This window comes from Neodiprion pinetum, chromosome 4, assembly GCF_021155775.2.
Source record: "Neodiprion pinetum isolate iyNeoPine1 chromosome 4, iyNeoPine1.2, whole genome shotgun sequence".
NCBI classification, from domain to species: domain Eukaryota; kingdom Metazoa; phylum Arthropoda; class Insecta; order Hymenoptera; family Diprionidae; genus Neodiprion; species Neodiprion pinetum.
In genome coordinates, this window is record NC_060235.2 from 30,617,756 (window position 1) to 30,631,780 (window position 14,025).

General features: G+C 42.2%; 1 protein-coding gene across 6 annotated transcripts in view; it reads left to right on the forward strand.

The window, feature by feature from the left end:
• Nucleotides 1-14,025, forward strand: part of Syt7 (Synaptotagmin 7) — a 212,340-nt gene that overhangs the window by 95,268 nt on the left and 103,047 nt on the right. For all 6 annotated transcript variants that reach the window (XM_069135528.1, XM_046623161.2, XM_069135529.1 and 3 more), the window contains one exon: nt 27-271. In XM_069135528.1, coding sequence (XP_068991629.1) covers nt 33-271 — 239 coding nt within the window. In that variant the 5' untranslated portion in view covers nt 27-32. The remainder of the gene's footprint in view (nt 1-26; nt 272-14,025) is intronic.

A 14,025-nucleotide genomic window follows, 5' to 3' on the forward strand; every position in this document is an offset into this window, starting at 1 on the left:
CTTCACGTTTCGAATGATACTTTCAGGTGGGAATGGAGCAAAGGGACGTTATCCTCACGGCTGTATTCGGCACCGTCGGTGCCGTCGCTGTCCTCGTTGGATTCGGTCTTGCCGCGTGGCTTTATCTCAGAGCCCGAAGATCCAAGCAACGAGATGGCGACCTCGAAGAGCAGCCCGAAAACGGAGCTGGGGGAAGCCAAACTCAGCCTCCTGCGAAGAAAAACGGCCTCCTGAATCTCAAGACGCCACTGATCAGCACCAAGGCCTTGGGGTGAGTCTCGTCTTTCCATGTACATGTCCCTTACCGTTTTCTTTTCGTTCAACAGGCGCTTTCCAACACCTCGCGCTTTTACGCGCAGCGTTAAAAACCATCGATTGCAGGTTTTCCACACGGATGACTAACATCCGGTTTTACCTCTTTAGCCGATTGATATGCTCAACGATAAGCGCGGAATGGTTTTTCCACCTTCCATCCGGCTTGCCAAAGGGCATCCGAGTCTTCCTCACCGATAAATCAAATTTGAATCCTCTTTACACTGGGATTTCGTATTCATACCACATTTAGTTGCGACGACGCCAGCCACCCTGGCCTATCTCATATAGGTATCTGCCAGATGACGCTGACCAGTTAGAGACGAATCTGACCCCTGAATGACGGCATTAATGGAAATTGTTCCATGCGGCTTTGTGCCTCATGCATTTAGTGCGTTGTAATCCCTTTTCGATTACGTCCCTGATGTGCTAAATTTACAGTTGTCATGTCTTTTCAACCCTGCGAAAATATACTTCTACCATTTTTCAACGTTTGACAGATTTGAGACATTTATTTTATACATTGCAGGTCTGCTACGACATTTGTATTGTAGCAATTTTGTAAAAACGGTAGGAAATGAAATATTGTTACATCGTACGTCTCTGAGATGAAACAATCGAAAGATTCAACCAAGCGTTCCAGAAGCTCTGCTGGAACAGAATATTTCGTGTTTGTCCTTTTTCTCACTAAAATTTTAGATTGGATTCGCAACAACAATTTAACGTCCGAATGAACAGTGGGTATTTTTGGTTCAGTCACGTGATTCCAATCCTAGCTTTTCTAATTATATCGACAATTTTCCGGTTGACGTAATTATGTTCGGAATATGACACCGTGATCCCAAAGTTCAATATCGCGGTACAAACGAATTTACTATTCGACTGATTCAATTATAGAAATATCAATTGTAAGATTTATTGAATCATTATCACATACATATACATCATCAAATTGTGAAATCAATAGTGTGACAGTTTGTTGAAGATACATTTTCAGTTCCAGTGTCTTATTGTCATTAACAATACATCTGTTAAAAGTTCAAAGTGAAATTTATATTAGTGATGAGATATTTGACGTTATGTAATAAGTAACAATTGGAAATTCAATCTTCCCTCTGGAATATCAATTGTTTCTATGCTTTGCTTGTAAAGCAAAGCGGAAAAATGATAATCAATCCGCAGAAATATTCCATCTGAAAAGCATGTCAGTATGCCGGATCCTTGGATGGTAATATACCGGCCTCAAAAGCCTTAAAGAGCTTGCAAGCAACCCGCCAATTCCAATAAAGACATTTTTACCGACAGTCGAGTGCTTTTTAGGACATCGCTGTCGGTAAGAACGACGGTGATAATATTTTTGCTGGAGCTTGCAGGAACAAGAGCTTCCTTGTAGCATCCGTAGCTTACTGTTTTCACTCTTTACCGACGGATGAAAAGCTCGAGTGACAAAATATTTTCAATTCAACATCGCCGGTTTATCTGCCATCGAACTGTTACCTTCGTTACTGCAAGCTGCCGAGAAAATCATTTCTACGGTATAATTAATGACGCAAGTGACAAATTTCATAGATTGTGTGAAATCTCTGCAGGGATGACGTCAGATTTGCTGTAGCAACCTTACATTTATCCGCGTTAATAGCTTTTTTGAGCTCGAAAAATTTATCAAAACTTATACTTATGTTAGGCTAAACTCTTACTCCTTGATTCCAATGTAAATAAAGGCAAGGAATGCGTTGTTTTTGCAAAGTTTCTCTACATATGGTAAAAACTGACGAAATAATACCCTGCACATGGCATGAAGAAGGAACGTCATTAATTACGTTTGGAAAAAAATTCAAGAACGTCTACATTTCCAGCTTACATATACATGTATATGTGTATACGCGCGTATGCGTAACGTGAAGGAGAATTCATCGTTCTTGTTGAGAAAAAACCTTAAACCCAAAGTTATTTGAGTGCCCTTCGCGAAGCAAACCTAGTCGATCGTCAGCCGTGAAATATTCAAGGGTTGTGGTTTTTTTTTCCGGCGTCTAATGAATTAGTGATGATCATCAAAGCGATTGACGGGGAAAGGCCGTGGATACCGGAACAAGCTCAGGCTCTTGAAGCTATCAATCTTAGAATTTGGAATTTCGCTGAGGGAAACTGCGTCAGCGAACGAATTAAAAGAAGGCATCAAACAACTATCCATCAGGATCTGGCGATCCGGTGTACGAGATGTCGAAAGTGGTAGCAAAAAATACACGAAAAGTGTATTATAAATTTTAGCACGAGGATGACGAACTGCTTAAAACGAAAACTATCTTTTTCTTGTCCAAGTAATAGTATCGCGAGCGTGAAGAGAATAGAAGGCATATGTGTACTACTTTTGACTATTGGATTTCCATATAGGGTTTTCAAAATGCATATAAAAATATTATATACGTACTGACTTTTATGATAATACGATGATGAAAATCGCGAGAAGGATCGAACGAAATTCGAAATCGATATGGATGAGGGCACCGTATTTGAATAATTCAGAACGCCCAAACTCTCTTCACGGATATTTGACGTTCATGATTCGTATGGGGGTTAAATCAGCATATCTAGGCAATCAGGGAAATTGTCTCTTGGTAACTTCGTCTAAGGAACGGAAACGCGCCGTGCAAAAGATCTTCATATTATTGTTAGTTGCGAAACTTTGTACTACACATAAGTACGTCACTTGTTAGGTATATTCAACAACTCGAAGAACTCGCAGTATGTCATACATGGGCAGATGGAATGCTCACACAATCCTACACATAACTTAGTCGCGGAATGTTTCGCGGTTGCGAAACAGGCGTTGTGACAATGGAGGCGGGAATAGGATACGTGATATCGTGCAAATTCGAAACACTGGCAGGAAACTCGTGCATATTCACACACGTCTTCCAACAATGATGATCCCGTTATGCGAGGAAACAGCTAATATTGTCGCTGCCATAAATTTGCGGCAGCTGAATGTTGAATTTTTGCATTCGCGGTAGTTTGTCGGATCAAAAAAAAACTCAGCATCTTCCAATATCCTCTTTTTTCTGAACGCTTAGAAATATAAGGTAGTTGAAAAAAAAATAATTCTTTAATTGGATCACACACGTGGATTTTCCCAGTCAACCTAGTGGAGATTTTTGATCAATATAATCAATTCAAGATCAATGTCTATAGAAATATGGCATGACGACTGCGGAGAATGAAAAATACACGTAAGGTGCAACGAGCAGAATAAAAGGTAGCTGTACTAATTGTCAGAAAATTCAGAAATATATTTCTATGCAGTTGAGTAACTTTTGAAAATACTTTAATGTACATTTTTTTATGAAGGAGAAAGTTCTTTGACTCCGGTACAGAGGATTTTCAGTTCAATCTACACGCGTTACCTCCGAGCCTTCTGCCGTACTGAAAATGAGACTCATGAAAATTTGTACGATATGAAATTTTTGGTATCGTAACTACTCGAGACAATTTTTCAAAATTTCATATTATTCCCATCAGATGGTGCTGATGATTATTCCATGTGTCTGAGAAAATTGCGTTTCACCCAAGGGATGAAACAGGTACTCTGCGTACCTGATTCAGAAAGAAAAAAGAGGAAAAGCTATTCTATCTCGCCTAAACACTCATCGACTTCAGAATTAAGCCGAAATTGCGGTCAAGGGTAAACTAGACGAGCTTATATTGCTTCGCAGCGTAATTTCAACTCGAATATAAGGCACGTGCAGGCCACACGTCCGGTTATTGGTGATGAAACGGGACTTAAAGGACCCTCTGCACTCGCCTGAGCTACGGCATGATTAAACAATTGGGAAGCAAACGACTCGCTGCCTCAGCAATTGACCCGAGTTTGCGTTATTGAATCTTAACGTTGCGGTTTCGGCCGGATCGACGGTGTTTATCACGTTATCGGGAAAATTAAGTCTCGACCTTTCGACCGTCGGATATCTTTGTCATCATTCCTTCGCCTCTGTGGCGATGATAGTCTGGTCTAGTCTGGTCTAGTCTGGCCTGCTATACTCTCTATTCTAGCTTGACATCAATATATAATTATCGGCCCCATTGTCACGTCGCCGCGTGTAAAAAAAAACAACTTCGTACCTTCATGCATTAATTAACTGCACATTATCGTGGGGTGATGAATTTTTGCCGTATATTTCAGGATAGGCAGTGTAATTTTTACAGTGACCGTGCATTAAATCAACCTCAATAAATATCGTTACCGTTACCGTACATTTATAACCCGCTATTGTCGATAACTATTTCAATTCGTCATTGTACAGCGTCCATTGTTGCTATTATTCGAACTTTTACTTGTTATTATACACAAACGACGGCCGTAATAATTATCGCTTTTATATTACGAAAGAATAATAGACGGCTGCACAGCGAAGTTCAATCGCGAACGTTTATAATTGTTGTACGGCCGCATAATGAATACCCAATTTATGATAATTATGGATATACAAGTATAATATACGAAAGTTGAAAGCCTTCCGCATTTTTTCTTCAAGGATATAGCACCAGCTGAAAAGTGACATTCCATTTCTGAACGTCAGATGCGTTGGATGTATGGGATTCACTTTTTCTCGTCAAAATAATGAAAATCTCACGCTCATCCCGTGCCTAGTTCCCTCTTTTCGTCAACTTATCAAAAGAAAATGAAATAACAAAATAAAAAAGTGAATTCCATATATCTAACACACCTACGCTGCGGGGAAAACCAAAACGCAAAAGATCCTTCTCCGAAAAAACATACAGGGGCGGAAAACGCGTCTGCAGGAAGCGCAGAACGTGTCGCGCGTATCATTATTGCATTATATACGAGTTCAGTTTATATTTTTATAAAAGCGTGTGGTTCCGCAGCGCAAGCTGTTTGCGAAATCCGTAGTTTACGAGGAAACTGCAAACGGAGCCGCCTCGCCATCGCCACCAGTTGTTATCGGTCCAGGACGCGATAGGTGGGTTCGATATTTACGAGAATCCGCGGATATTCGGTAGCAAACAGATTGTGCATACGCAGGAACTGCCGCCTCCTGGATGGCTGATGCTGATACGTATTGCAGGGTCCGGGAAGAAATTATCAACTCTAGTAGGTTAAACGTGATATTTGGCTTCAAAAATGAGTTCTAAAAATCTAAATGTAACAACTAGGTATTGTTTTAGGATCGCAGAAAAAGATTTCTCAGTTTTCCTAACCGAAATTAATTGCTTAAATATTAGTAAAACATCGGCGGAGTTGAAGAAAGCGTCGAAAATGTCGAAAAAAGGTCTTCATTCCGCATGAAGAAATGCGCCACAAAGCCCATTTCCACGACTAATGGACTCTATGAGAAGTTTGAAAAATGTTTAGGGTAAAGTTCACCACAATTTGCCTATTAGGGTTAATTGTGAGTAGTAAGTAATACAAGGCTGGCTCTGGATACAAATTCTTGTGACCACATCTTACCGACACTCTCAAGACACAAACGTTTTTTCAGAACGTTCAAGAAGAAAGGTTTGTCTCTTGGGAGTGTCGGTAAAATATCGATACAGTAATCTGTATCCAGAAGCGGCCTCGTATTGCTCGTTTATTACGTATTAGACACACCTTGGCAGTCAACCGATTCGATTCCTGGTAGTGCACAAATTTATCAACGACAAAAGTATAAGGTATCGGTTTTTATGTAACGCCGAGTTGCTTTGCTATCGGGTAAATTTGTCTCTCTCGGTCACTGCGCCGCCGAATCTGTCGACCTGAGTTTATACACATACGTTATCCTTACTTACGTACATCATATGTATACCGTACGGAAACCCGGGCTTGTAGATATGTACCCATGCACGTGATACCCATAGATTCGTGGAGCGAGTTTCTATTCGATCCCTGGCTGCGCTATACAGTACCGACTTTAGCCTACTTTGAGCGTGAACTCGACATGTACTTCCTGCATAGCACACTGCGTACCTATTTCAAGAGTGTAAAGTACTTAATTTACTATACCTGCAGTGAATTGGACAGATTTTGCACATGCAGATTCATTGCGTGTCTGGGATTTCGGGTATGAGGAATATTCCGCAAGAGTCCGGTATTGTAAGAGCGTCTGAACATCGTTATGGTTACGGTTTGGAAATGAGGAAAATTTTGTTAGCCGTGTGACTGTAAAAGCGGAAAGTTTGTCGCCGCGGGGAATGACGGGCCATAGTTAAGCAAGAGGCCGAGGGAGAGAGAAGGATGTGCCTAAAGTGAGATGGATAAACTGAAATAACGCGTTGAATTGCGGGGCGGGACAAAAGCTCGCAAGGGAAGGCGAGCTGTCGCATTGAGAAACAAAAGAACGTCGAAAGATTATTGTCAGGATAGTGAAAAGATGATGATTATTATATTTTTCATGATAATGAAAGAGATGACGGCTGTCGCCTCTCCAGGAATATAATAAAGAGATGAAAAATTGTCCGGGTTTAATGGAGCTTTTTGTTATGAATTATAATTAATTGAGAAAGATGATGAGAAAAAAATGACCCGCACATTTTTAATTCTCATAAACTTTGATCATGAATCACAGATCCCGAACCCGCGTCTACTTTACGGGTAAAATTTATTTGAGTGATATTAGCTGGTTTGCCGCAACGCCAAGTGAATTGAGCTATTTTACAAGTCGATACGTCGTTCATACGTTACTTTCCTCCCTCATACAATCCGAAAGCCTCGTTATTCCGCCGCCGGAATCCTCGCCGACAGTTCACGTTGAACGGGAAAACTTTTTTCATCCAGAAGCTACCGACGCGTTGATGGTTAAAACGAAAAGTTTTCGCATCGCGATACATAAACATCATGCAAAAGAGCCAAAATACAAACTCGCGATACATGCCGGGGTGCGATAATTGTCACGTGACACTTACGTGGATCATATATTTTCGTCTTAGAACATACGCAAGCACATATATCTGGTGTATTTGCACGTCGGCTAAGTGCTTCCGTAAAGCTTTTTACGCGAGCGCCTGTAACGTTGGCCAAAGTTTAGACGGCTATTTTCCGCTCCCGCCGCTTCCGTGGCACAACCTTTCAAACTCCGACTCCGAAAGGTCTTAACACTATCCCAGCGTCACGGCGATCCTTGTTTAGAGTTGAAACTTGGCGGGTTACACGGCCTATGCCTTGTTACTTCTGTACACAGGTTTAGCCTTGGCTCAAAACTACTTCGAAAACTCGCCGAATAAACGGCACACTTGCAATTCAAACACCGCGGGTTGTTATCTTCGGATTCTTTCAGGTCACATTCCGCTCTGTCCTCCATCTTCAGAATTATGCTCACGAGAGTCCTTCGATTCAAAATGGTACAACACGAACGCACGACATTGTCTAAAAATACGTCACCTTCAACAGCACTTGTGCCAACTCCGTCGACGCAATATATTGCAAATTCGTCCGTGTAACATAAATCTTCGAAATCATCCGCACGAAGATCCCGATGCACAGAATTTCGGCACCCGTTCTTTTTTCCTTACCTCGCGTACATTTCGACGGAACGCACAGTCATTATCAGGAGTAGGTATTATTTACCGGCGTGTCGTTATTCCTGGGATTGTTTTTTGCGAATACAGAGAGTGACGGGAAGCGAGAAAAATTCGGTGGGTATAAGCCTACAAAGTATCGGTATACAACGCGTGCAACGGTAGGTCAGCGAGCACTGAGCACCTCCATTGTTTCGTCCAAATTTTCACGGTATAGAAACTCGCCGTAAATTCAGTGACTCGACAAAATCCTTGGTTCATCAAATTACCGAAAAGAAACTGCAGGCCCAGCTTCCGTCGCGATCGGGCGTTACTCAACCGAATTGAAGGCGAGGCTGGCGGTTGACAGTTCTTGTCGCTAATGAATTACCTCGTTTGTAGAGCTTCGATGAACTCTCGCTTATTTGTAGGGGGAATTAATCGTAACGGTACACCATTAAACAGTGTTACTGTTCCTTACTCCCTCGACAAGTATTTGCCAGGCGTCGACCTTCGCTGCTAATACCTTCGCTCGCACTCATTACGCGTTCCTACTTCTCTATCCGATGCCAAAATTCTGGGACAACCATGCGACGTACGATTAATTGGAAAGGCATGGGGTAATCATGCTTTCTCATCGTTCCCGTTTGCCTCGTTTGATGTATCGCGTGCCGAAGCCCTGCGACGGTGACGCATCATCCCCCCACGTACGTACGTATGTACGCAGTTTGGTAATGATTTCGTCCTTCTTCTCTGTGTCAGCCGACTCTCTCCAACTCGCATATTGATCGTCGTGCATGGTATGTAGAATGTGCGAGCTGCACTGGCGAGTAGACGAGGACACGGATCGGTGGCAGCTTGGATATAATGCCTGCACTGTTCAAGCCAAGCTCGGCGAAGCTACCGAGTTCGATTTCAAGTTTTCCTGCAACTTTCCGCCCGACGAAACTGCCTGTCGTATATCTTATCGGCCGGTGTTCCCGTGTAGTTTGCACACCATGAAAACAACTCAACGTAGGCTTTTCCACCGCGCTTCGAGGATCGCAAGTCCGTTACATTTAGCGCTCTGATCAGCCCGAAATCAGCCGATTTTACGGCAGTCGCCCTTTTGGAGAAAATTGAGCTCTGGACGTAATCTGGCCTCGAGGAATATTCGCTCCCTCGTTTTATATCTTTCGGTGTTTTTGTTGGATACCCTCTTCGCAGTCGTATCGTCTGCCGCTACGGACAAATGGACAGGGCAAGTACATATACGAGATACTCATTTTCTCGGCATAGAGTTCCTCGAGAAAGATTTTCTGCTAAAGTAAAGGGTTCCGCCGTTTCACTGGAAGCTCTGCATCTATGGGCCGTTTGGGGATACATATTCCAAAGCTTCGTTTGTCTTCGGGTACTCTCACCCTACTCTGTTTCTTTACATCGTGAATTTTTTTCTTCCATTTTCTCACTCGCATTGCAGACCATTCCGCAAATTTCTTTTTCTCGATTGTTTGCACCCGCCTGGAAACTTTGCCCTGCTCCGTGCTTTTTACCTAGAGTATTCCGGGTGGTAGCTGATATTGTAACTTGTATATTTTTCTTCTCGTCATCCGTGAATTCGCCGACTCGTTTCTGTATTTTTCTTCTTGCCGAAATAACGCTGGCTCAAATATTCCAGCTTCACACATATTTACCTCAGATATGTACCACTTCCAATAACCCAAAATCTAGGCGAAACTAATCTGGATCTGGACAGCGAGTGAAAGCTTTGATGTTATTATTATACCGAGGGTGAGGATCGGCTACGCGAATCTAAATCAGGTGCTCGGTATCCGTTTCATTCAATTCGTACGCGTGTACACCGACAATTAAGGGGATTGTTCTAGCCTCGTTGGTAAAATCGCGTACCGTGTGTAGCCTGGAATGAGTATAGTGTTCATTGCCCGGTAAAACAAACCTTCCGAAGTTACCTTTAACCCTGCTGTGTTCGTTTCATCTTGGTTATTTGTTCGGCATCCCAATGTCCCTGTGCTGAAAAGTGATTCTTCCGACGGTATCTAAGAATGGGGCAGAAGAGGGTTGGAATTCGACTCTCTAGCGCAGCGCGTTATTTAATGGGTGACTGAAATTTTTATTCGACAGTCTCCAGTGCGATTGAACCCAATTTGAACAACCTGATTAAAATACTTTGTAATGCGGTCCCAGAAACTCCGATATACGCGGTTACTATTCCTCCTTCTCGAATTTACGGTTCGACGATAATTTGAGAGGAACCTGTAATTAGGCCAACACGGGTCGATCTGCACGTCGCCGAATCCCCTAACTCGTCTACTCGTTCCCCAAAAGTCCCGAGCAATTCAATTGTACGCAATTTCAGGCACTCCGATACCATCCAACGAGGCAAATGTGCTTCTACGACAAATTGATGCAAACGAAATCTGTCTCACGTACTCGTGTTCCGCGTAATTGCCTTTTTTATGATCTGGGTCAAGCGAGGGGTTGATAAGGTCACAACACGTACGTCGGAGTAAAGAGAAGTGGAGTTTTCGTAAACTTGCGAACGAGTTGTAGGACCGTTACAATTGCACTCGAGTATCCGTACGTTTGTGTAGGCAGGGAACTTCGTGTTTTCAGGGACGAAAGGGTCTCGAACACCGCGTCGGTTTCACCGTTATACTCAAGGAAGTTTGATGAGCCGTTAAAATCAACGATGCGCGCCACTTTCAATTTCAACCAATTCCCGAACTAATTCAAACCCGACTCCTCAGTCCGCGGTACGACTGTTGATTGTGTTTAATGAAGCAGCTAGTCGTTATTCGTGGTATTCTTACGGGGTTCATTTATTCGACGTACTTTGCATTTCGTACGTTTAATTTTCCAGCGACAAGAGCTCTCGCCAGCTGCAATGTGCAGAGGATTCCGTTGCCTGGTGCAGATTATAGCTTCCGATCCGAATCCGATCTTTCACAGATCGTATTAAGCACCAGTGAGAGCGTTTATTGAGGCTAGAGATATAGGCGGAACGGGTAGAAAAATTGTTTGGCCGAGCAATGCGGTTCGCGATAACCGGCCCGGTTCCAAGTCGTAAATGTCGAATGCGAGGACCGGGAAGAGTCCGAGGTATCGAACCATTCGGTCGCGGCTCGCTCCCCTTCGCACCCTCGCCCCGCCGACACCGATACGCCGGGGGTGGCAGACACTAAATCATAAATGATAGGAAAACGCATTACTGCAGGATCGCGCGGGAAGCGGAAAGCGTAAACCGTGCACCGTCAAACTTACATTGCTGGTATATGCTGCCTGCATGCATGTCTTCTCCGCAGGGTGTTTTATCCGTTGCTCCGCCGATCCGGATCGGATTAAACTTCAACCCTGTTCATCCTTGGTTACAACCTTCGTGGACCGGATTGTGCGCAACTCTTGTTCTTCGCTTTGTTGTCGTTGTCGGAAACTGAGATACGGAATCGAGTTCTTGACCTCTCGGACTTTAGGGATTTTGCAACTCTCGAGAGTAGTTCTGAAAGTTTCGTGAATCAAATACGCGGCATTTTAGAGTGCTGAATTTATCAGTATTTTCTTGGTTTTTTTTTCTCCTTAAAAAAGGTGCCGCAAAACTACGAAAACAAAAGTAATCCAGTTCTTCAGTAATTTTCGAATGAATTGTAGGTACCCGAATTTCTAATCACTCATAGACCGGCGCAGACAGTTTTCAATTATCCATTACAACTTTCATAGTCAGTGGCATACACGGAAAGATGTTTACAAAAATTTTGCTTCGACTAATCAGATATTGGGACATCTGATGTATCATTGATCTTGAAATTCACATCAAATTTCATCGTCTCGAATTCGTTACAAGAATGATTCTCTCGAAATTTGAATGGAATTATATTCGTGTTTTGTTACACCTTCGAGAATACGAGTTTCCTGTGTTTATAACCCATCAGGGCTGTTTCAACATTTCGAACTTTTTGTTCGTTTAATCCTTGACCTTTTTGTGCAAATATTCAACATTTCGAGAAAAGGTAAGATCACCCTGGAGTCTAGTAAGAGGTATGTTATATATATACTCAAGGAAAATATGTACCCACAGCCTGTTTGCCCACCCATTTCGTTTTTCAGTCAAGTTTATTGATCGTTGTTCGGGAAAATGTTTCAGACAAAATACTTGATGGGAATATACTATCGAGCTACACATACAACGTTACGAAAAGACCGAAAAAATTTTTCACATTTTTCACGAGGTATCAAACTCGCCTCTCAAACTCTGCCGCTTAAGCAAAATCCCGAAGCCTCTTCACTCCCACGGATATTCACCTAAGGAGAAGAATAATATGTTCTTACAACAGCTTCTGAATAATTTTAAACATCGGCGTAAGAAAAGTAACTTAACGTTTACATTTTCGGAATTTCTAACCGTTATTACTGATGCATCCAATGTGGTCCGTCAACGAATGTAAGTTATAATTTGATTGACACGTGTACTTTCGACGAAATGTTCTCTCTTTATTCTCCAATTTTTTGGACTGATAAAATACCTTATACGCCGTATTTTGAAGACCACAGTCTGCAGTTGGAATACCGACAACATCTTATGATTTATATCTTTTTTTACGTAGATATATTCCCAACCGCGGTCAGAAATCCGCTCTGAATATATACAGCCGCTTAAGTGTACATAAAACCGGCGTTGACCCAGACGGGCATGGATATAATAATTCGGATGCCATTTGAATAAGCTGTAGCCGCGCCGAGTTCCTCACTAATCTGCAAACGTTATGAGCGTATATACCGCGGTTTGCGCCACGGGTATCTCGGTGCTTAAATATCGCGTGTTTCGGTTGGCATCCCTTTGGCAAGGGACGAGAATGACTGTAACTCATAGCTGGCTTGTCAGAGCCAGCAATGTGTGTCGCGTTACGGGTAGTGACCGTTCGTGATTTATCCGTCTACACACACACGCGCGCTAAGGTGTGTTACACATGGCTGTGTATCGTCCGCCCTTGAATTTCTATCGACGCGATTCCTGCACACGGGACAATTAGCTTCAAACAATGGGCGGCAAGTGGATCAGGAATATCACGAAGCGGGGAACGTGTATATTTTCCTCTGCGATACGAGCTGGTTGAAAGAAAAAATATATATATGTTTACTTGAGCATTTTTTTTTAACAGGCCGCATGGAACGACGTACGCTGGAAAAAAATCGTCATAATCCAACACAGGTGAACAATGCTTGCCGGTCATGAATTAGATGTTTTTTTTTTTTTTTTACTCTTGCCAATAAAATTGTTTTGATGTTTTGATGACTGATCGTGCGTTGTAAATATCCAGCTTTCACATTGACGAGAAACAATCGATTGAAGGGTATAAATTTGTTTACTGGTACTTCATTAGAGTATAAATTCTAACTTCGTAACAAAATTGTACGTCGCTAGGCGAAATTTTTTTCACACTGACAGGGGATTGAAGATACGCGCCAAAAAGTCATTGGACAAAATTCAGCTGGTACTATTGTTCCATCTCAAATTTTTCAATTCCAGTTTTTTTAGTCATTTTAGTACTGTGATTAGTATTTGCCAACTTGGGTTGAAAATGTCGTTGAACGTGTTATTTCAGAGGGTCGAAATATAAAATGTAAACGTAACTTTCAAAGCGATTTTACTTTAACGTATGCGTACGGAAAACTTGACGACTTACTTTGACAAATCATTTTCAAACAACGTAGGTAAATTTATGATAAATCGACATGCATTAAAATAACCAAAACTTTGTGTAAAATTTTTATTGTAAAATAGTAATAATAAGCATAATAATGATGATAGTTTATTAACGCCTGCGGCAGTACGCATCAAATCATTTACATTTCGATATATGTAGTTTGAAATATAGCTTCCGCGTGTGTGTGTGTTTGTGTTTGCGTAAAAGAGAGAGTGTACGGGTGTGATATATTTTCCGGGGTTTCATTCCTGCGTTTTCACACCCTGCTGCACCAGCCAACCCTTCTGACTGACCGAAAAATCCAATTTTTCAAACCCAACGAAACCACGATGCTGCTGCAGCTGGAGTCGGCTGGAATATAGCCCTTGGAAAATTCTCGTTGCCAAGGTGAAATTCAATTAAAAGTGAGCCGGACTTTTCTACCTGGTCTGCAATGTATAAGGTAAATATAATTTAAATTCATTAAAACAGCCCCGACAACTATGCGCGTATGCAGATTGAGTCGAACGGTTCTTTTAATCCCATT